Source organism: Notolabrus celidotus, chromosome 6 (assembly GCF_009762535.1).
Source record: "Notolabrus celidotus isolate fNotCel1 chromosome 6, fNotCel1.pri, whole genome shotgun sequence".
Lineage (NCBI taxonomy): Eukaryota > Metazoa > Chordata > Actinopteri > Labriformes > Labridae > Notolabrus > Notolabrus celidotus.
Genome location: NC_048277.1, coordinates 36,863,105 through 36,886,996, shown reverse-complemented (window position 1 = coordinate 36,886,996; position 23,892 = coordinate 36,863,105). Strand labels below are relative to the sequence as shown.

Sequence of the window (23,892 nt, the reverse complement as noted above, 5' to 3'; positions counted from 1 at the left end):
ACCAGACTCATGTTAGACAGACATCATGCCTCGACCGAGTTGGGTCTGGAAAGACAGATAGAGGGGAGTAAGAGAGAGAGGTGATAGTGATGAGACGAGTCGTAGAAGCTGTTGCCGCTGGAGTCCAGCACGTCCGTATCAGCTGGAGTCCAGATCGTCCGCAGCAGGAGGACGTCTACGGCAGCTCAGAGGAATCTACGAGACAATGGAGCTCAGGGACTCCAGAAAGGTCTATGGTTAGTAACTTTAATGGGACAGGCAGAGTTAAAGTAAGTGATGAGGGGGTTGGGGGGAAGAAGGTGAGCTAGGATCCCAGTGTGTCAGTGTGCCAGTTCCCCCGGCAGTCTAGGCCTATAGCAGCATGACAAAAGCTGGTCCAAGCCTGATCCAGCTCTAACTATAAGCTTTGTCAAAAAGGAAAGTTTTAAGTCTACTCTTAAAAGTGGAGAGGGTGTCTGCCTCCCGGACCCTGACTGGTAGATGATTCCAAAGGAGAGGGGCCTGATAACTGAAGGTTCTACCTCCCACACTACTTTTAGAGATTTTAGGTACAACTAGCAAGCCTGCATGTTGGGAGCGTAGAGTTCTAGAGGGGTTATAGGGCACTATGAGCTCTTTAAGATACGAGGGTGTCTGATTTTTAAGGGCTTTGTAGGTTAAAAGAAGGATTTTAAATTCTATTCTACATTTTATTGGGAGCCAGTGTAGAGAAGCTAACACTGGAGAAATGTGCTCCCTCTTCCTAGTTCTAGTCAATACTCGAGCTGCGGCGTTTTGAACTAGCTGAAGAATCTTTAGAGACTTATTGGGGCAGCCTGATAAGAGGGAGTTACAGTAATCTAACCTGGAGGTAACAAATGCATGGACTAGTTTTTCTGCGTCGCTCTGAGATAGGAAGTGTCTAATTTTAGAAATATTGCGCAAGTGAAAATAGGCTGACCTTGAGATTTGCTGAATTTGGGAATTGAAGGATAAATCTTGATCAAATAGGACTCCTAGATTCCTAGCCGAGGTGCTGGATGCCAGACTAATGCCGTCTAAGGTACTTATATTATTAGAAAAAGTCTCTCTGAGGTGTTTGGGGCCGATAACAATCACTTCAGTTTTTCCTGAGTTTAGCAGTAAGAAAAAGCTGTTGACTCCAGGCCTGGCTCCGCTCATCATGACTTTGGTTTGTTGTTGTAGTTAAGTGAAATATTTTAATACAAGTATGATTTCTCCCTTTATTCCACAAATCTGAGAAGAAAAGTCAGCATTCAGACTCTAATCATTTTAGGAAAAATAAATAAATTCTGATGTCTGACTTTGAAAAAGAAATTGAGAAAAAAATGTGAAAATTCAGATTTTTAAACTTAGAATCTGAAAAAAGTTGAATTCTGAGAAAAAAGTTTAAAATCAGAATTTAATCAGAAATGTATCGAAAAACCTGCTGCAAAAAGTCGGAATTCAGACTTCAATTTAGAAATCTGAGAAAAAGATTAAATTCTGACTTTTAACAAGAAATATCAAGAAACCCAGAAATCTGATTTTTAATCTTAGAATCTGAGAAAAAGTATGACTTGTCCCTGGAGTCATGTGACCCAGGTTTTCCTGCTGTAATCCCTGAATCAAGGATTCTCCTCCTCCTCCTCTCCTCATCCATGTTGTCTTTCTGGTCCTCTGAAAACCTCTGACCTGTTGACTCCAGGCCTGGCTCCACTCATCATGACTTTGGTTTGTTGTTGTAGTTAAGTGAAATACGATCTGGTGATAACACAGAGTGTTTTATTCTGAAAATTAACCGGATGTTTTCATTTTGTTTTGGTGAAACCTGACTTCCTGTCCTGCTCCATCTGCTCTGTTGAGATTGATGCGTCGTGGTCCGGCATCTGGGAAAAATAGAGAGGCAGCAGGAATGCAACGGAGTGGATCCAGTGGAAGTTAACACATTGACTAGAATAGAAACCTATCAGATCTGGTGGAATTTGTCCGTTAGTCACTGATCAATCCTAAAGCAGTGAAACTAAAATATCCTGACCTGACACTGAGCAATCTTTATGTCTTCATCTATACCGAGTGTTCTTGTTTGACTTCTTGTTTCTGTTCTCATCTCTTCTTTTGTTGCTGAGCCGACTGTCACAAACAACATTTAGTCGTCTGCATACAACAAAGCTTACCGTGAATACAGCCTCTTTATGTAACGGCTGCATCCCAGCTTCCTAATGTCAACACAGTGAATTGTTCTTTTCTGCCTCTTGTTTGCATTCAGCCTCCAGTTTGTGCATTTACGTCCTCAAAGATTGAGTTCTGTGAGGGAAATAAGGTGCGTGCACATCTCTGTCTCGGTGCATACACTGGAAAAAGAGCCCCTTCAAAAACAAGAAAAAAAAACTTATTTTAGAAACTTTTACCTTCAAATAAGCTAAAAAAAAATAGAACAAGTGAAACTTTGCTTGGTAAGATTTCCTGAAATAAGACAGAATAACCAACCCTTAAAAACAACTTTTCTTTCCTTCTATCATTCTTTCTTTCTTTCTTTCTTTCTTTCTTCTTTCTTCTTTCTTTCTTTCTTTCTTTCTGTCTTTCTTTCTTTCTTTCTGTCTTTCCTTCTTTCTTTCTTTCTTTCTGTCTGTCTTTCTTTCTTTCCTTCTTTCTTTCTTTCTTTCTTCTTTCTTGTTTCGTTCTTTCTTTCTTTCTGTCTTTCCTTCTTTCTTTATTTCTTTCTTTCTTTATTTCTTTCTGTCTTTCTTTCTGTCTTTCCTTCTTTCTTTCTTTCTTTCCTTGTTTCTTTCTTTCTTTCTTTCTTTCTTTCTTCTTTCCTTCTTTCTCTCCTTCTTTCTTTCTTTCTTTCTGTCTTTCTTCTTTCTGTCTTTCTTTCTTTCTTTCTGTCTTTCTTTCTTTCTATCATTCTTTCTTTCCTGCTGTCCCTCTTTCTTTCTTTCATCCTTTCTTTCTTCTTTCTTTCTTTCTTTCTTCTTTCCTTCTTTCTTTCTTTCTTTCTTTCTTTCTTTCTTTCTTTCTTCTTTCTTCTTTCTTTCTTTCTTTTTTTCTTCTTTTCTTCTTTCTTTCTTTCTTTCTTCTTTCCTTCTTTCTTTCTTTCTTTCTTTCTTTCTTTCTTTCTTTCTTTCTTTCCTTCTTTCTTTCTTTCTTTCTTTCATTCTTTCTTTTCTTTCTTTCTTTCTTTCTTTCTTTCATTCTTTCTTTCCTTCTTTCTTTCTTTCTTTCTTTCTTTCTTTCATTCTTTTCTTTCTTTCTTTCCTTCTTTCTTTCTTTCTTTCTTTCATTCTTTCTTTCCTTCTTTCTTTCTTTCTTTCTTTCCTTCTTTCTTTCCTTCTTTCATTCTTTCTTTCTTTCTTTCCTTCTTTCTTTCTTTCCTTCTTTCTTTAATTCTTTCCTTCTTTCTTTCTGTCTTTCTTTCTGTCTTTCTTTCCTTCTTTCTTTCTTTCTTTCTTTCTTCTTTCTTTCTTTCCTTCTTTCTTTCTTTCTTTCCTTCTTTCTTTCCTTCTTTCTTTCATTCTTTCTTTCTTTCCTTCTCTCTATCATTCTTTCTTTCCTGCTGTCCCTCTTTCTTTCTTTCATCCTTTCTTTCTTTATTTCATCCCTTCTCTATTTTTTCTTCTTTATTTCATTCCCTCTTTCTGTCTCTCTGTATTTCATTCTTTCTTTCTTTTATCAATGGAGCTGTTTTCTGATAGATTCTCCAATAAAAGTCATTTACTTAAATCCAGATTATCTGTCTTCTACAAATAAGATCCCAGCTTGAAAAATGTCTGAAATGTTAAATAAACCTTCTTTCTTCTAAATTAAAACTCAAAACAAGATCATTTCAAGAAGTCCCTCTATCTTTCTCAAAGGTCACTTGTTAAGTAAATTTATCTTAAATCAAGTGGGAGAAGACATTTAGACTAAACATGAGATCATTTCACTTTGTAAGATTCTGAGTTTTTGCAGTGCTCAGGTTTAGTCCTGAGTCTCTGCCCGGTGTTATGCGTCTGCCTCGTCGTCTGTGAGAACGTGTTTCACCTTTTTCTGGAGAGCAGTTTGATAACTTGTTTGCAGACGTGTGTGTCTGTGGCAGCACACACACACACACACCACACACACACACAAACACACACACACACACACACACACACACGGCTGCAGAGAGGACTGCCTGTGGTTAATACAGTGTACCCAGGAGTGTGTGTCAGTGTGTTGGTGTGTGTTTCGGCCCCTGCTGATGATCTACTAATGACAAATGGATGGAACGAGCCGGAGGAGCCCTCGATAGGGAACCAGCCGTGTGAAGTCAAGTGCAAAATTGATATTTGAGGACAGCTGATGCATTGTGGGAGCTCGGTCTGCTCGGTGTCATTGGCTCAGTGTCACCGCGATGCTACACTGACTCTGCTTCTATCACGGCTTCATCCACAGAGCTTTCTGTCCCCCTCCTCGCCACGTGTGTTTCTAAAAAAGAAATACTCTCCGTGCCGCAGGGAGGATGTTCACAGCATGTGCGAAGTGTAGTGACTTTAGAGTTCTGTAAAATAACTACGGGCTTACTCAAGCGACTCAAATTACTGTTAGCATGTCTGACCTGGAAAATACGGCTGTGAGAGAAGCTGCACGCTCTGTCAGCTGGAGGTTCAGAGAAAACTGGAAGTAGACGCGTATCTGAACTAGGGGTGACCCCAAATAGTCGAATATTGGACGATTGGTTCTAACGAGCCTTAGTCGACTACCAATCTCATAGTCGAATATTTGCATATGAAATGTGGATCATTCCATTCAAACCATGGGGGTGCTCAATGTCTAATTTTACATTATTTTCCTGTTTCCTGTAAAAATAGTGTCTCATATATCCTATTTTGATATAAATATAGACTTATTTAATGTAATTCTGAGAACAGCTCTTGAAGTGTTAAATCTCCTTAAAGTGGTAATTAAATCTCCCCTGGTAATTAAAGGTGGACTCTCCCATTTAGCAGGACCTGTGGAGCAGACGTACCTCAGCTAGCCTTTAAATCTTTCTACGTTCATGGCAGCTCAAAATGTCAGGAAATAAAACTTCAGTTGATCCTAAAAACTAGTGATGAAGATGAGGAGCAGCTTCATGAAGAGGGCTGTGAGATCAAGGATTACCGGACCACACAAAAACTGTACGGGGCCAAAAGAACCAGGAGGGATACCCAAAGCTGTCTGAAGCCTCAAAAACAATCCACAGCATCCCATCCACCTCCACACCATCAGAGATGATATTCTCAAAGACAGGATTTACAGTCAACAAAGACAGGAGCGCACTCCTGCCCGTACACACGATGGTTTTCCTCACGTGCAGTTTGAAAAGACTCACGCAGACAAAGACGAGATGAAAGACTGTTTTAAAAGGTTCTGTTAAGAGATTTAAAAACCCTTTAGCTGGTTCAGGTTTGATTTTGAACATTATACAAATGTTAAGCCTTAAGTTGGACAGACTACCCTCTGCAGTGCTGCTCTCTGCTGTGTGAACACTGTTTAAATATCTCCTGATTCCTTGCTCTATAGTGGAGCGTTGTTCCATGTTTAACTGATGGTGGCCTTATTTGAGTTTTCTCTCCTTCATCACCTCGTTGTTTTTGCAATATAGATTTAAAAAATCTAAGTTTTATACTTATAATGTTCTGTTGTCCCTTTTACTTTAAGCTATGAGTCTCTTAATTGTAAAGGGTTATGTGTAATATTGTCATGCGGTCACCATCATGCAGACTTTGGGTCAATAAGGAAAAACAACAAACATTCCACTATTCATCCACTATGGGCAAAATCTGATGAATCAGATTCAGCTAAGCAAATCCTTAGTCCCCTAATTTGAAGTGAAGGACACGTAGAGACAGGGTGAATTGATCTCTAACGTGACGGTTCTGAAGATATTAAGATTACAGGTTTTGCCCAAATAAGGACATGACTGACTTGATTGACAGGCAGGAACACATTACTGTTGGCTAGGAGGCTCAAACCCCACCTCTTTACGTCACACTCTTTTGGATGAGTTCAGCATTTCCAATATGGCTGCCGCCGACGATTGGCTTTAAAAAACCCATTCGATCTGCAGAGTCCCTCTCTACTTTCCAAAGACAGCTAAAGACCCAGCTCTTTAGGAAGCACTATGCACTTAGCTAGACTGTTCTCCACTGTTGTCCTCAGTGGCAGATCATGTCTTCCAGCTACAGTTGACTCACACTGTCCTGCTCTACTCTGGGACTCTGTGTTCAGGTCTGGAGTGACCCAGCACTTGGTACTTTGGTCATTATTGTGGTGATGTTAATTGTTGATGATGATAATGGAAGGTCTTAAATGGTTTGGTCGCTTCATTGTAGATGTTCCTTACTTACTTTTGTGCATTGTCTTTACACTGCTTGGCAGTACCTGCACCCAAATTGACTTGAAGCTCTTTGTTCCTCTTACTGATCTTGTTTCCTCTTGTCTAGATCTTAGCTTGTGTTGTTCTTGTTCTCGTATGTACGTCGCTTTGGATAAAAGTGTCTGCTAAATGACATTGTAACATTATAACATTGTAAAACAGCGCTCAGGAACAGAAGGGTGACGTCCTGGATACCACATCCATTATTTATACAGTCTATGGGTATACATCTATTTTGCAATTCAAACGTACGACCTCTCAGAGCTTGTGGAGGGTCTTTTTGTTCTTTAATCCAGCTGATTTTACCGAGTTTTGTTGTGCCTTGCAGAGCTCTTAAGAATTTATATTACTTAAATTATAATTAATTTTTTGATCAGTCTTTTTTTTGTGATATAGTCACAAGAAACATTTACATTGAGAACAACAACAACAGTAACATAGGACAGTCACAGACAAAAACAAACATGTCCTACTCCCTCTTCCCACAGCAGTAGATCTTCAATGAACACAGATAATTAAACAAAAACATCTATTGAGACATGACGCACACACAAAAATTATAAATATATGGTTAAATAAAGAAATAAAAAATATATACATTTATATTGAAATTAGAATGACAAAGTAAGAACGGGATTACAGAGTCATTTTGGCAGCTGCCATGTTTTCATCTTAAGATCGATGGCCAAAATGCAAAACCTCCTATCTGCATAATTTTCTGATTTGCGGATTTCACTTTGAATGATGAGAACAAGGAAGTCTGCACATTTTCAGTCCGTCTCCAAGGTAATCCCGCCCTTCATTGTGACAGAAAAGTCACCTGACCAAAACCTCCAATCACGCTCGCTGGGAATATGTTGAGGCACAACACCTCCTATCTGCAAATGTAAAATTTGCAGATAGGAGGTTTTGCGCTTTGGCCATATGAACAGTTGCCAAGTGTTAAAAAATGTCCTGGTGCAACCTCTGATGGTGAATCTGATTTTCTCTCAGTGGACAAGACACATGACCTCCCTTATCCACTGGCTATATGTTGGAGGTACAAAGTCCTTCCATTTAGATAGGATAAGCCGCCCGGCCAAAAGGGAACAAAAAGCCATCATGTTTGCTTGACACCCATTAAAAGGAGCGTTCTCTGGGGCGACTCCAAATAGGGAAATTATTGTTGTGCCACATATTCTAGAAAAGGTCTCAGAGATGGAACACCAGAAACGATGAAGTTTAGGACAGGTCCAGAACATATGTACAGTCATGGCCAAAGTTTTGAGAATGACACAACTATAATTTTCACAAAGTCTGCTGTTTCAGTTTTTATAATGGCAATTTGCATATACTCCAGAATGTTATGAGGAGTGATCAGCTCAACTGCAATTAATTGCAAAGTCCCTCTTTGCCTTGAAAATGAACTTTATCACCAAAAACACATTTCCACTGCATTTCAGCCCTGCCACAAAAGGACCAGCTAACATCATTTCAATGACACACAGGTGTCACACACATTAACACAGGTGTGGGTGTTGATGAGGACAAGGCTGGCGATCAATCTGTCATGATTGAGTGACTGCACACTTTAAAAGGAAGATGGTGCATGACACCATTGTTCCTCATTGGTTAGCCATGGTTACCTGCAAGGAAACACGTGCAGCCATCATTGCATTGCACAAAAGGGCCTAACAGGGAAGTTTATAGCAGCGAGTAAGATTGCACCTCAGTCAACCGTCTATCCAATTATCAAGAACTTTAAGGAGAGAGGTTCAATTGTTGCCAAACAGGCTCCAGGGCGCCCAAGAAAGTCCAGCAAGCGCCAGGACCGTCTCCTGAAGGGTTACAGCTGCGGGATCGGGCCACCACCAGTGCAGAGCTTGCTCAGGAATGGCAGCAGGCAGGTCTGAGTGCATCTGCACGCACAGTGAGGCGAAGACTTTTGGAGGAAGGCCTGGTGTCAAGGAGGGCAGCAAAGAAGCCACTTCCCTCCAGTAAAAACATCAGGGACAGACTGATATTCTGCAGAAGGTACAGGGACTGGTCTGCTGAGGACTGGGGTTAAGTCATTTTCTCTGATGAATCCCCTTTCCCATTGTTTGGGGCATCTGGAGGAAGGCTTGTTCGGAGAAGATGAGGTGAGCGCTACCATCAGTCCTGTCTCTTGCCAACAGTGAAGCATCCTGAGACCATTCATGTGTGGGGTTGCTTTTCGGTCAAGGGAGTGGGCTCTCTCACAATCTTGCCTAAAAACACAGCCATGAATAAAGAATGGTACCAGAACGTCCTCCGAGAGCAACTTCTCCCAACCATCCAAGGGCAGTTGGTGATGAAGAATGCCTTTTCCAGCATGATGGAGCACCTTGCCATAAGGCAAAAGTCATAACAAAATGGCTCGGGGAACAAAACATTAAGATTTTGGGCCCTTGGCAGGAAACTCCCCAGATCTTAATCCCATTGAGAACTGTGGTCAATCCTCAAGAGGCGGGTGGACAATCAAAACCCACAATTCTGACAAACTCCAAGCATTGATCTGCAAGAATGGACTGCCAATCAGTCAGGATTTGGTCCAGAAGTTGATTGACAGCATGCCAGGGAGAATTGCAGAGGTCTTGAAAAAGAAGAGGTCAACACTGCAAATATTGACTTATTGCATGAATTCTGTGTAATTCTCAATAAAAGCTTTGATACTTATGAAATGCTTCTAATGTATTTCATTATACCATAGAAACATCTGACAAAAACACCTAAAAACCCCTGAGCAGCAGACTTTAAGACTTTGGGAAAATTTTATATTTGTGTCATTCTTAAAACTTTTGGCCATGATGTAGTATTGTAGCAGGAGCCTGTTTACAACAATCACATGCTGGATTGAGATCAGTCCTAATCTTAGCTCATTTCTCCTTCTCTTTTGTTTCACATCTACCTGCTTCCACTGGCTCAGATTCTGAAAAACAACAAAATATGTTATCACAACTATGCAGATGACACTCAAATTTACATTACCTTATCACCAGGGGACTATGGTCCAATACAGGCACTCAGTAAATGCATTGAGCAAATCAAAGATTGGATGTGCCAGAATTTCCTCCAATTAAACAAAGACAAAACGGAGGTAATTGTTTTGGGGCTAAGGAGCAACGACTTAATGTCAGTGCTCAGCTTCAATCTGTAATGTTAAAAACTATAGACCAAGCTAGAAATCTTGGTGTAGTCATTGACTCAGACCTGAATTTCAGCAGCCACATCAAGCAAATCATAAAGTCAGCCTACTATCATCTTAAAAATATATCTAGAATTAAAGGGTTTATGTCTCAGCAGGATTTGGAAAAACTTGTCCATGCATTATCTTCAGCAGACTTGACTACTGTAAAGGTGTCTTTACAGGACTCCCTATGAAATCAATCAGACGGCTGCAGCTCATACAGAATGCTGCTGCTCGAGTCCTAACAAGGACCAAAAAAGTGGACCACATCACTCCAGTTCTGAGGTCTTTACACTGGCTACCGGTCTGTCAGAGAATTGATTTTAAAATATCACTGTTGATTTACATAGAACTGAACGGTTTTGGGCCAAAATACATTAGTGACCTCTTGACACGCTATGAACCATCCAGACCTATGAGGTCATCTGGGACAGGTCTGCTTATTGTCCAAGAGTTAGGACTAAACATGGCGAGGCATCCTTTAGTTTTTATGCACCAAGCATCTGGAACAAATTACCAGAGAACTGCAAGTCCGCTGCAACTCTCAGCTCCTTTAAGTCAAAGCTGAAGACTTTTCTGTTTGCCGCTGCTTTTAATTAAAATCAATAATTCATTATTTATTTATTTCTTAAACTGTATCTTTTTATTCTTGACAATTTAATATGTTTTTATGATTTTTAATGACTATTTTTAATTTCATTTAAATCTCTTTTAATGTTCAACAGATTTTAACTGTGTTGATCATTTTATGTAAAGCATTTGAATTGCCTAGTAGCTGAAATGCGCTTTATAATAAACTTGCCTTGCCTTGCCTTGGACCAATGCAGGCGATGCAAAAATTTTAAACTGAATCACAGTGTGTCGGAGGCAGATTGAGGAGGAATAGATCCTCTGTATAATCTTATGCCAGATTGCATCTGAAATTACATCACCCAGGTCTGCTTCCCATTTTTCCCTCAGGCAATCCAGATTAGTGGTGATATGTGAGTATGGTATAAATCTTGCTTATTGTATGTCCAATATCTGACTTACATTTAAAGGTGACATATCATGCAAAATGGCTTTTTAATGGTTCTCTACCTGAATCTGTGTCCCTGTCTACAAACCCCTGAGAATGAAAAAAATCCATTCTGCCCCTGTTCTGATTTCTCCACCTTTCTGTAAATGTGTGCTGAAACAGCCGTTTCAGACTCCCGTGTTTTTGTTACGTAACAACAATATCCGGTCTGTAACAGGAAGTCAGAGCTCGGAGCTTGTTCAGCCCATAGACTGTATAAAATACAAATCAACCCCTCCTCCGTTTTTCATTCCCTGCACACAGGTGTGCTAACAAGGAGCTTAGGAGGGAGGCATGCTAGTTGTAGGCTGTCTTAATAAACACAAAGGTCGGTTTTACTCCCCACGTCTGCAGATTTGAAGATCTAGTGGATGATTTTTATTTATCATGGTTAAGTGCTAGCGCTAGTTAGGCATAGCCACATAGCTACATGTTCGTAGCTGTAGCTGTGTACCAAGACACACGTCGACATACTGACAAATAAAACAACAAGAAACACTAAATCTGTGACCAATGGTTCAGAAAGGTCCTGCTGCAGGCGCCCTCTCCGTCAGGATCAGATTCTGGATCAGATTCAGAGGGTTGAAGTAAGTGATCTCTGAGCAGCCGTGTATATCAGCCAAACATGTAAACATTAGATCAACGTGCTGGACGGCGAGGCCACATCACTTCCTGAGGGGGCGTGGTCAGAGAGAAAAACGACTGTTCGAGGAGGGCTGAAGAAGAGGGCTTTTCAGGCAGACCAAAATCTGATTTTCAAAGTGTTTTTGTGAGCATAAACTTTAAAGACATGTTTTGAAGACCTCTTAGACCAATATATGTTGATTGAAAAAAGCGTGTGCTATGTCCTTTAAAGATTAAATCTAACAGTGAGAAACTGGCGGAGAACGAGGAGGAAAGCTATCTGAGTTGGATGATACAAAGTTCCTGAGCTGTAAATAATGGTAAAATTGGAGCTCAAACATATCGTTTGACTAAAGATCAGATACTTCAGTTATTTTAACATGAATATAATTGTAAGGTCAGAATGTAACCATCTAAATCTGAGCTTTATTTCTCTGCAGCATCTTTGATGTCCCTCTTCTGTCATGATTATAAAACATGTCTTCATTCATGTGTTCACCTGTAGCCTGCACGTGCTCGTGTATCCGAGCACATGTTTGCATGAAGAATTACAAAAAGAGGTTTGAAGTAAAGCGAACCAGTTCCTCCTCTGAAGTGCTCGATAACTTCAGATTAACCTTCTTGGCTGTTTTTTCCAGATGATAGAATAAGAGCAGGTTCACCGTCGGATGTTTCGTGTTCCTCGGACACTGAACGATGAAACCCTCGTCTGATTTATTCCACACAAAGCGTTTATTTATCGCAGGAACCCGCGTCCTTCTGCTCTGTGGATTTTTAAACAGAAACCTGCGGCGCCGGGAGCTGTTCTCTGGGGACCAAAACAGCGGCTGCCTCCATCGGCGGCCTTGATGGATGGTTTAGTAGAGGAGGAACGGGACAAGTTTCCCAGGAGGCTCGAGCGTCTCACTGCAGGTTTAAACAGCACTCAATACAGAGACGCTCCACAAACATGTGCTGACAGTTTGGAGCAAAGTCTGGAGCAGAAAGAATCAATATGATACCAAGGAAACATTATAAAGTTTTATTGATTCATAATGAGAGAAGCTTCATTTAACAAGAGCAGCTAACAGATACAAAGACATTCAAGGTCCTTCACCGGAACAACCAATGCTTTTTAAAGGTCAAGCTGTAACGACGAAGGCTAACCCTTCATGGAGATATCCTACATAGAGGTTTAATGTAAAATGAAGTTAAATGTTGGAGAACCAAAGACCAAAACATTTGCTACAAACGAGCACGATCCCAGGGTGCCTACTGGTCTCTAGGTTTAAGCGCGGGCCCCAAACACAGAGCCTATAGTCCTCGTCACAGTAGGTGCATTTCCACCAAGAGTTTCCGGGGTCTTTCAGCCCCCAGAGGTACTTTACCCTGAACTAAAGGTTCCTGTGCCCCCATTGTTGTTTGTGTTTCAACCACAGGCTGAAGTCCTGGGTCGATTGTGGCAAATCAGGCCAGTGACGTATGAAGAAGAAAAAAGGAAATGCACTACACCACCAGACCAGTAGAGGGCAGTAAAACAAAGAGGAATGCCATTCATCACAGATGACACCATAGAAGCAGACGGACAGGCAGGTATCATTATGAGCAACACAACAGTTAGCCTGTTTAGCATGAAGAGACACAGCTGGTGCTGTTTTAGATGGTGCTATATTCATCACAGATGGATTCACTGAATCAACACGTGAGAGGAGATAAGCGCGAGTAGCAAAGACGTTTCAACACGACTTTAAAATCCTTTTGAACTCAAAAAGCCGTGGCAGAGATCGGCCGGTGTTTTGGTTTAAACAGCGACCCTGTTAACTGGAGACTCTCCGCCGGATGCATCCCTCATAAACGTCTTTAGACGATCATTAAATATCTGATGAGGATATTTTGAACTCTTAATAAAAACTAACTAGTTTGCATTCCCAGGAACTCCCTCTGTGTTTCAACAGCTGTGTAAACTCCACAACACTGACACGTTCAGCTGAAGGTCTCCAGTTTACAGGGTCACTTTTAAAACTGGAAACACCGGGAGGAGAGACGCATTCACGGTGGGCTGAGAGAAGACTACTGTTACAAGCTGCTAAATCAAGAGAATCACAGCTTCTTCTTTTGAAAGTACACACACATACAAAAAGATAGAACAAATAAAACTAATGAAAGAAAGAGAAATCAAGTGAATTACAATCAGACATGTTCAGCATTGCGGGCCCCGCCCCCCTAAAGTCCAGGGACCTTTGAAAAGTACTACCCCCCTAGCAGGGGCTTTTTAGGGGGGAGATTATCTACCCCTGAAATAAATTTAGACCCTGGGTCCCCCGGTTGAAACGCACATAGTTCCGGGGTAAAGTTCCTCCAATCGAAAAACACCTTGTGTGCCCCATATACAGAGCCTATAGTCCTCTTCACAGTGTGCCTCATATACAGAGCCTATAGTCCTCATCACAGTGTGCCTCATATACAGAGCCTATAGTCCTCTTCACAGTGTGCCTCATATATAGAGCCTATAGTCCTCTTCACAGCGTGCCTCATATACAGAGCCTATAGTCCTCTTCACAGTGTGCCTCATATACAGAGCCTATAGTCCTCTTCACAGCGTGCCTCAAATACAGAGCCTATAGACCTCGTACAGCGTGCCTCATATACAGAGCCTATAGTCCTCTTCACAGCGTGCCTCAAATACAGAGCCTATAGACCTCGTCACAGCGTGCCTCATATACAGAGCCTATAGTCCTCTTCACAGTGTGCCTCATATACAGAGCCTATAGTCCTCGTCACAGCGTGCCTCATATACAGAGCCTATAGTCCTCGTCACACGGTGCCTCATATACAGAGCCTATAGTCCTCTTCACAGGTGTGCCTCATATATAGAGCCTATAGTCCTCATCACAGCGTGCCTCATATACAGAGCCTATAGTCCTCGTCACAGTGTGCCTCATATACAGAGCCTATAGTCCTCGTCACAGTGTGCCTCATATACAGAGCCTATAGTCCTCTTCACAGTGTGCCTCATATACAGAGCCTATAGTCCTGTTGCAGTGTGCCTCATATACAGAGCCTATAGTCCTTGTTGCAGTGTGCCTCAAATACAGAGCTATAGTCCTCGTCACAGTGTGCCTCATATACAGAGCCTATAGTCCTCGTCACAGTGTGCCTCAAATACAGAGCCTATAGTCCTCGTCACAGTGTGCCTCATATACAGAGCCTATAGTCCTCGTCACAGTGTGCCTCATATACAGAGCCTATAGTCCTTGTTGCAGTGTGCCTCATATACAGAGCCTATAGTCCTTGTTGCAGTGTGCCCCCCATATACAGAACCTATAGTCCTCGTCACAGCGTGCCTCATATACAGAGCCTATAGTCCTCGTCACAGTGTGCCTCAAATACAGAGCCTATAGTCCTCGTCACAGCGTGCCCCATATACAGAGCCTGTAGTCCTCGTCACAGCTTGTCTCATATACAGAGCCTATAGTCCTTGTTGTAGTGTGCCCCATATACAGAGCCTATAGTCCTTGTCACAGCATGCCCATATACAGAGCCTATAGTCCTCGTCACAGCGTTGCCCCAAATACAGAGCCTATAGTCCTCGTCACAGCGTGCCCCAAATACAGAGCCTATAGTCCTTGTCACAGTGTGCCCCATATACAGAGCTATAGTCCTTGTAACAGTGTGCCTCAAATACAGAGGCCTATAGTCCTTGTCACAGTGTGCCTCAATACAGAGCCTATAGTCCTTGTCACAGTTTGCCCCATATACAGAGCCTATAGTCCTTGTCACAGTGTGCCCCATATACAGAGCCTATAGTCCTTGTTGCAGTGTGCCCCTATACAGAACCTATAGTCCTCGTCACAGCGTGCCTCAAATACAGAGCCTATAGTTCTCACCGTTAACTTTCTTTATAATTGGTCTTTGTTTTTGGTCTTGTCACATCTTAACAGAACTTTTTATTGTTTTTATTTCACCTTTTCATGCTTTTTAAAATGTTATTTCATCTTGCAACGACTTTATTTCCTGTTTTTTTGTTAATTCCCATGAATCCTCTGATAAACTTAAAGAAACAGGCATGTTATGAATAAAAGAGTAACCCTCGTGAGACATCAGGAACATACGTTAATGTGGAGTGAGTGTAAAGAGCTCATGGAGCAGCTCTTAAATGAAAAAGAAACACTCCACACTGCCGTTAGCTTCGACCTCATCACGCCCTGACTCAGATCAGCTGAGCAGCAGCTCCTGGACGCTCAGCCTCACCTTATTTATTGATGTGGATTATCTCTTTATGTGAAGCGGCATCAGTTCACATTAACACACGCTCCGACGAGAGGAACATACTTTCCCTTTTAGAGCTGGCCGCTCGCCTCCTGTGGACGGCCGCTGCTCCGTGCTGACCTCCTGTAAGACGACGACTGAATCATTTATGTTTTGTGTTCGGATGGTTTTTTTTTTCACCGGGACGTGATCCAAGAAGAGAGGGATGAACACGAGGAGAGGAGGAGAGAAATCAGCTGTTACAGGACAGAGACATCACTGATCTAAATGTTCCTGTAGTGGGTTTCATCATCCCTCTTTCATTTCAGTTTTCTTGCACCTAGATCGCTCTTAACTTTTATTCCTCTTTTAATTCCTCTTCTTTACTCTTTTCACTGTCCTGTCCTATTCTGAATTATTGCTACTGACATCCTTATCTCCTTGCCTTGCATCATCTCCTTTCCTCTTTGTTTTCCTTTAAGTTATTTCAATCAATTTCTTCAATTGTCCTTCTCTTATTTCTTCCTTTCCTCACTGTCCTCTCTCCTTTCTTTTTCTTCCTTTTCTCTCTCTTCTGATCCCGTTTATCCTCCACACATAAACCTCTCTTTTCCTTCCTTTCTCCTCCGTCCGCTCTTACCTCTTTCTTGGGTTTGCCTCCCTTTTTCTTCTTCTTCTTTTCTTCTTCTGTTGTTTCCGCCGTAATGACGGGACTTCATTTCCGAGAAGTTTCTGGAGCAGAAGGAGGGATGAAAAGAAGAAACTCTGCATGTGATATCTGTGTCATTGTCTGACATGAAAGCATAAAACATTTCATCATAAATTTATAACACGGACAGAAATATGGGCTGTGTTTCGTGGAAACGGAGGAGCTGTAATCTGAAACTGTCTCCGGCTTTTAAAATTCACCGTTCCTTTGATTCTGATTGAATGCGACGCTTGGTTTCTGCAGGCAGCTTTTTAAAAGGTTACAGACATTTCCGGGGAAGAAGCAAAGAGCTTCACTCTCTGGATTTCATTTTGAAAATCAGTTTCCCTCACTCTGCATGAGATGAAAACAGGCCCAAAGATCTGAGCGAGGTCACAAACAAACAGTCACGTCTGCTCTCTGATATCAACGCTCACCGCTCACTTCCTGGAGTCTCTCCTTAAAACAATCAGAGCACAAGAAACAGTCCACGTGACTTACAGATTAAATAACTGAAGAGTTCTGTCCAAATAATAAAAAAACAGACGCAACATGTTAATTTCTGACAGGATAGGACGCGAACACTTGAATCTGATTGGTCGACACCTCAAAACATCGATGGGCGACCCTGCCAGCAGACGGGGTGAAAAAAATGCTGTTTCTGCTATAACACTGAATCAGTTTTTAATAAATCAAGTTAAAGACAAAGCTGTGAGCTAGTTAACCGGTTTGCTAGTTGCATGCAGAGACTGTGTAAAAAAGTGGTGTCGCCCCTCTATTTGAAGCCGACCGTCGGCGGGTGCCATATTGGAAATGCTGAACACAACCTTGCTCTGTCAAGCTTGTGTGAGGTAAGAGGCGGGCCTTTTTCCATAACAGCTACAGTGTTCACGCCTGTCAATCAAGTCAGGAATGCCCACACACACGAATGAAGACGTGAGCTGAGGAGAAGGAGGCAAGGATGACCCGGTCCTGAGTCTGGCACGTCCACAGCAGCAGAGATCCAGAGGAACCTACGAGACAAGGGAGCTCAGGGACTCCAGAAGGTCTATGGTTAGTAACTTTAATGGGACAGGAAGAGTTAAAGTAAGAGACAGGCAGAGAAGGAGGAGAGAGGGAAAGACAGGATCCCAGTGTGTCAGTTTAAGCCTATATAGCAGCATAACTAAGACCTGGTCTAAGCCTGATCCAGCTTAACTATAAGCTTTATCAAAAAGGAAAGTTTGAAGCCTACTCTTAAAAGTAGAGAGGGTGTCTGCCTCCTGGACCCTGACTGGTAGATGATTCCAAAGGAGAGGGGCCTGATAGCTGAAGGCTCTACCTCCCATACTACTTTGAGAGACTTGAGGAACGACAAGCAGGCCTAAATAGGGATAGAGGAGATGAAGAGAGAGAGAGATAGTGGGGAGACGGATAGTAGTAGTTGTAGCAGCTGGAGTCTGGAATGTCCACAGCAGCAGAGATCCAGAGGAACCTACGAGACAAGGGAGCTCAGGGACTCCAGAAAGGACTATGGTTAGTAACTTCAACGGGACAGGAAGAGTTAAAGTAAGAGACAGGCAGAGAGAGGAGAGAGAGGGAAAGACAGGATCCCAGTGTGTCAGTTTAAGCCTATAGCAGCATAACTAAGACCTGGTCCAAGCCTGATCCAGCTCTAACTATAAGCTTTATCAAAAAGGAATGTAAAGCACATTGAGTTGCCCTCGTGTTTGAAATGCGCTATACAAATAAATAAAATGAATAAAGCTGCAGAGTCACATCTGTGAGAGAACGTCATCCCGCCTGTTGTTTGGTGTCATGTGCAGCTGAGTTTATAGCTTTCAGCTGTGTTTGTTGCTCCAGGGCGCTGCAGTCGTCTTCAGACTCTCTGCAGGACAAAAGGAGCTCTTTAAAACCTCCGTCAGAGTGTCAGAGACGGTTTTTAAAGAAGCAGAACATTTTGAAACTCTGCTGAATTTCCGCGGATAAATGTCTCTCGGATGTAATTTAGCACGTGGAGGGAAAACTGAGGCCGGGGAGGCTCAGGGGAGACGAGTGAAGCTTCATCAGCGGCCTGCTGGGAGTCTCTAAAAACGAGTCACCGCCGAGTCCCTGTCCGCAGGTGTCATGGCGGCGAGCTGGGACCGCCGCCTCAGTCCTCACCCGCCTCAGTCCCCATCTCACCTTCAACAAACCGCTCCGACCCCGACATTAATCATCTGCAGGCGGCGTCGTCTCTCTGCTCCCCCGACACGCCTCAGAGGGAGCAACCTGTCGTACCTGTCTTACCTCTCGTACCTGTCCTCCCTCCGCTCCTCCCTCGGGATCTCGCCTCTTTTTTAGCGGTTAACATGAACCTCCTTCTCCTCGTCCTTCAGGGTCCTCCGTGCCTCTCTGTCCCGGTGACCTCACCTGTCCTGTCTCTTTAAGGTTGTCACATGACCCCGTTTTGCATCGACCTCACGCATGTTCAGGTTTCTTCGCTCGCCTCGAACCCAAGTAGAATCAAAATCAACCTTCATTATCTCATAGGGTTACGTTTTTAAAGCTTCCTCCTGACCCACAGTGGGCCAGAACATGTCACATATTACACTCAAAGTTCAGGACCAAGAATAAGAAGAAAGGTTAAACTGAAAACCGTCTTCTCAACAAAACAAGAAGTCCAAAACAAAAACAAGGCAACCAAAAACACTGAAATCTTCCCTTTCGCCTTCTTTGAGACTCTTTGGTTTCTCCAGAGTAAAACACAAAGAAATGAAAGGATGGGAGACGTAAACAAACTGACACAGAAGGGATGAAACACAGAGACTAAATGATGTCAGAGGCAATCGGACACATGGAACTACATGTGTTTGGACCGGTGGACCCAGGGTCTAAATTTAGTTCAGGGGTAGATAATCTCCCCCCCTAAAAAGCCCCTGGGAGGTGGGTAGTACTTTTCAAAGGTCCCGGGACTTTCAGGGGGCGGGGCCTGCAATGCTGAACGTGTCTGATTGGTAGATTAACCGCAGTGTTTTTATTCCTCCCTCCGTCCACAATAACATCACACACATCTGTGATTCACTTGATTTCTCTTTCTTTCATTAGTTTTTATTTGTTCTATCTTTTTTGTATGTGTGTGTACTTTTCAAAAGAAGAAGCTGTGATTCTCTTGATTTAGCAGCTTGTAACAGTAGTCTTCTCTCAGCACACCGTGAATGCGTCGCTCCTCCCGGTGTTCCGGTTTTAAAAGTGACCCTGTAAACTGGAGACCTTCAGCTGAACGTGTCAGTGTTTGTGGAGTTTACACAGCTGTTGAAACACAGAGGGCGTTCCTGGGAATGCAAACTAGTTTAGTTTTTATTAAGATTTCTTTGCTACTCGCACTTATCTCCTCTCACGTGTTGATTCAGTGAATCCATCTGTGATGAAATATAGCACCATCTAAAACATGTTCCGGTGTCAACTTTTGTGTCCATTTTTTTTTTGTCAATTTTTTTTTTTTCAATTTTTTTTTTGGTCAAATCTTGGTTTCCAAATTTTTTTTTCATTTTTATTTTTCAAAAAATTCTTTTTTTTCAATTTTTTTTTCAAATTTTTGTTTTTTTCATTTTTTTTTTTTTCAAAAAAATTATTTGTCAACTTTGGTTTTTTTTTTCAATTTATTTCCAAAAACCATTCACAGTCATTTTTTTTCCATCTGTGATGAAATATAGCACCATCTAAAACAGCGCCAGCTGATGTCTCTTCATGCTAAAGGCTAACTGTTGTGTTGCTCATAATGTACCTGCCTGTCCGTCTGCTTCTATGGTGTCATCTGTGAGGAATGGCATTCCTCTTTGTTTTACTGCCCTCTACTGGTCTGGTGGTTGTATATGCACAATCTACCCATGACTTCAGCCTGCTGTCAAAATGCAGACAACAATGGGGGCACAGGAACCTTACAGTTCAGGGTAAAGTAATTTTGGGGGCTGAAAGACCCCGGAACTCTTGTTCGAAGGCACCTTAACATAAAGATGGGTGCTTTGGGATCTAGAGGGTTGACCTTATCTTTAAAGAGCCTCTGTTTTTGTTTTTGTTTCATTGATTTGATGCCGCTTTATTTCTCATCACAGATCAGAAGCTGTGAAACGTTTAAGGCCACATTACAAAACAAACCGGCCTCTGATTGGTTGTCTGGCTCTCGTCTCTACTGTTTGAATCTTCTGTTCAAGTTCACACGATGATGTCATATCAGCTGTCCACATACGTTTGGCCGTGCAGTGTTTGTCTTGGATTTATTGCTCAGATCAGGTTTGTTTGTCTGCTCACGTTACTTTTAAATAAGACCTGAATCAGACTTCCATGTGAACTCTAGTCCAAAAGAACATGGGGTAAAAACAACATGGAGGCCAGGCAACTCAAACCACCACTAAAGTTTGAGCTGCATGCCAATGGACATGAAAATAAGGGAAATAACTCTCTCCGGGAGAATCTGTGGTTAGTTTGTGAATTCTGCACGAGCTCCATAACACCTCGAGGGTCAAATTAACTTTAAGCAGCGGTTCATCAGCCTGGTTTCATCGCTGCTGTTTTTGGGATCGTTCCTGATCGAGGATCTCAGGGGAGTCGCAGCACTGTCGAGCTTTACTGTCACCTTTTAATCAGCAGTTGTTTCAGCCGTTTAAAACAAGACACGGCGACGCTCCGTGTGCATAAACTGTTGTCAGAGAGAGAGAGAGGAGATAACAGACATCATCTTGCGTCCATCGTCGTCTTTAAATGACCGACACAGTGAGGAGGAAAGAGTGATGGATGCAAAGGACTATAGAGGTCGAACTGAACCTCCCAGATAAAATCAAAAATGAAACATCCAGAGCTGCTCACTCTGATTCTCCACCCCGCTGCCTCTGACATTTAACCACCGCAGAGACGTCAGGAATGCCGGCCTGACAGATATCGATCATAACCAGAGGGACTCGTTGTGACCGATCAGCAGTGACAGGATGCAGAACGGATCACTGACCCTGCTTAGCTGCTGCCTGCAAGTCCAGGAGCCGGTCATTTGATGGCCTCAGGGTGAAAACCAGACTTCAAGTGAGGGTTCTCTAGTTTATGTTCAGGTGTTGTCTGAGTTTGTTGACACTTTTAGTCCTTAAGTAAAGAGGCAATGTGTGCAATCCTCTGCCTAAACACAAGCTGCTGTGCCATCTCCATGCTAGTCATATCACAAGTTTCTGCTCCTGCTGTATTCTCTTTACGGCGACTCTGAGCGTATGATGTTGAAGTTGGAGCTGATGAATGTTGGGCCACAGTTGATCATACAGCAATAACTGCAAAGAATAAAAGAGAGGAGACTTAGAAGAACAGGGAATTTATAGCAGCTGTACTGTCATGGTTGTCCCATTAAAGTTACTAACCAATAGACCTTTCTGAAGTCCCTGAGCTCCCTTGTCTCGTAGGTTCCTCTGGATCTCTGCTGCTGTGGACATCTCACCACTATCATCTCTCTCTCTCTTCATCTCCTTCTATCCCAACATGTAGGCCTGCTCGTCGTACCTAAAGTCTCTAAAAGTAGTATGGGAGGTTGAGCCTTCAGTTAATCAGGCCCCTCTCCTTTGGAATCATCTACCAGTCAGGGACCAGGAGGCAGGACACCCTCTCTACTTTTAAGAGTAGGCTTCAAACTTTCCTTTTTTATGCAGCTTATAGTTAGAGCTGGATCAGGCTTGGACCAGCTCTTAGTTATGCTGCTATAGGCTTAGACTGACACACTGGGATCCTGTCTTTTCCCTCTCTCCCCTCTCTCTGCCTGTCTCTCACTTTAACTCTTCCTGCCCATTAAAGTTACTACCATAGACCTTTCTGGAGTCCCTGAGCTCCCTTGTCCCGTAGGTTCCTTTTTTGGGTCTGTCATTCATCCTTGTTTTCTTCTTTCTCTCTTTTCTTTCATTCTTTCTTTCTGTTTCTTTCTTTCTTTCTTTCTTTCTTTCTTTATTTCTTCTTTCTTTCTTTCTTTCTTTCTTCTTCCATGTTCCTCCATCCTTTATGTCTCCTTTTCTTATCCCGTCCTTTCCTTCTGTCATTCTTTTACCATGTAATCTCCTCCTTTTCTTTCTTCTGGTCTCCCTCTCTTTCTCTTTTCATAGACCTTTCTGGAGTCCCTGAGCTCCCTTGTCTCGTAGGTTCCTCTGGATCTCTGCTGCTGTGGACGTGCCAGACTCCAGCTGCTACAACTACTACTATCCGCCTCCCCACTATCATCTCCCTCTATCCCCTCTCTCCAACACGATCTCAGCAGATGTGTGTCTAACATGAGTCTGGTCCTGCTGGAGGTTTCTGCCTGTTAAAGGAAGTTTGTCCTTGCCACTGTAACTTGCTAAATGCTGCAAAGTGCTCTGCTCATGGTGGATTAAGATGAGATCAGACTCAGTCCTGTCTGTAAGATGGGACTGGATCTGATCGGTCTTCATGTTGGGTCTTTGTTAATAATAGAACATAGAGGACGGTCTAGACCTGCTCTGTTTGGAAAGAGTCTGATAACGTTTGATAACCTGCTGTGTTTGTAGTCTTTTGCATAGATACAGAGCTGCACAGACATACGGCGTGGATTTGATGCAGGAGAATAAACCTCTTTAGAGATGACTTTGTTCTTGATTTATCTATTCAGGATTCTCACTGTGTCCATGGTTAATTCAGAGCCACGCGTAGCTTCTGCAGGACCCTGACCTGAGAGGGATCTGTCCTTCTGTCTCGTGGAGTAATGGTGCAAGTGTTCATATATCATAACACAGCGACCTGCGAGTGTGTCTCCACATATCCAGAGTTAAAATGAGCTCTTCGGGGGTTGAACACTCAGCACACGGTTCAGCATGTCAAAAGAGATAAAGCTGTACTCAGAAGCTCCTCCTCTGATAATTCAAACCCAGGTTTCTGCAGAAGTCTCCGTGTCCTCCATGACCGTGTCCATGTCAGAAAGTAAACCGTCCCTCTGCGTTCTGACGAGGCGGCGGTGCAGTGGAGGTGTAGTAACAGGATTACAGGAGGCAGGAGGCGTGGGTCTTAAATCGTGAACAGTCTGGTTGTTCCATGGAGTCAGAAACCAAGACTGATTGATTCACAGCTGGTTTCAGACTCCTGAATGTCACCTTCCTCCCCGATTCACGGGACAACAGAGAGACGGAGAGGAAGAGGACATTCACAGTCACACTGTTAGAATTTAAATACAGATGTAGTATAATTCAGACGACATGTACGCCTGTGAATCCTGCTTTCTGTTAACATACAAATATATCACTCACTCTTTTTTATTTGTTTCATTATCAGAATTTAAAATCCTTCTTCTGACCCACAAAGCTCTTAATGATCAGACACCTTCATATCTAAAGAGCTCATTGTGCCCTGTTACCCCTGTAGAACACTACACTCCCAACATGCAGGCCTGCTGGTCGTACCTAAAGTCTCTAAAAGTAGTATGGGAGGTAGAGCCTTCAGTTATCAGGCACCTCTCCTTCTCCATCTGGGAGGCAGACACCCTCTCTACTTTAAGAGTAGGCTTCAAACTTTCCTTTTTGATAAAGCTTATAGTTAGAGCTGGATCAGGCTTGGACCAGGTCTTAGTTATGCTGCTATAGGCTTAGACTGACAGACTGGGATCCTGTCTTTCCCTCTCTCTCCTCTCTCTGCCTGTCTCTTACTTTAACTCTTCCTGTCCCATTAAAGTTACTAACCATAGATCCTTTCTGGAGTCCCTGAGCTCCCTTGTCTCGTAGGTTCCTCTGGATCTCTGCTGCTGTGGACGTTCCAGACTC

At 42.6% G+C, this 23,892-nt stretch overlaps 2 protein-coding genes across 2 annotated transcripts; one reads left to right on the top strand and one right to left on the bottom strand.

Moving 5' to 3' along the window:
* Positions 1-393: 393 nt before the first annotated feature.
* Positions 394-1,134, bottom strand: LOC117814108 (the record flags this gene model as incomplete). The annotated part of the gene is made up of 1 exon (XM_034685233.1): positions 394-1,134. A coding segment is annotated over one exon (741 nt), but the record flags the coding sequence as incomplete, so codon positions are not given.
* Positions 1,135-7,391: 6,257 nt separating this feature from the next.
* On the top strand, positions 7,392-23,588 carry LOC117814068 (the record flags this gene model as incomplete). The annotated part of the gene is given in 7 exon segments (XM_034685178.1): positions 7,392-7,400; positions 9,237-9,471; positions 9,474-9,679; positions 9,682-9,856; positions 18,994-19,005; positions 23,408-23,461; positions 23,464-23,588. Coding segments are annotated over 7 exon segments (816 nt in total), but the record flags the coding sequence as incomplete, so codon positions are not given.
* Between the last annotated feature and the right edge of the window lie 304 nt (positions 23,589-23,892).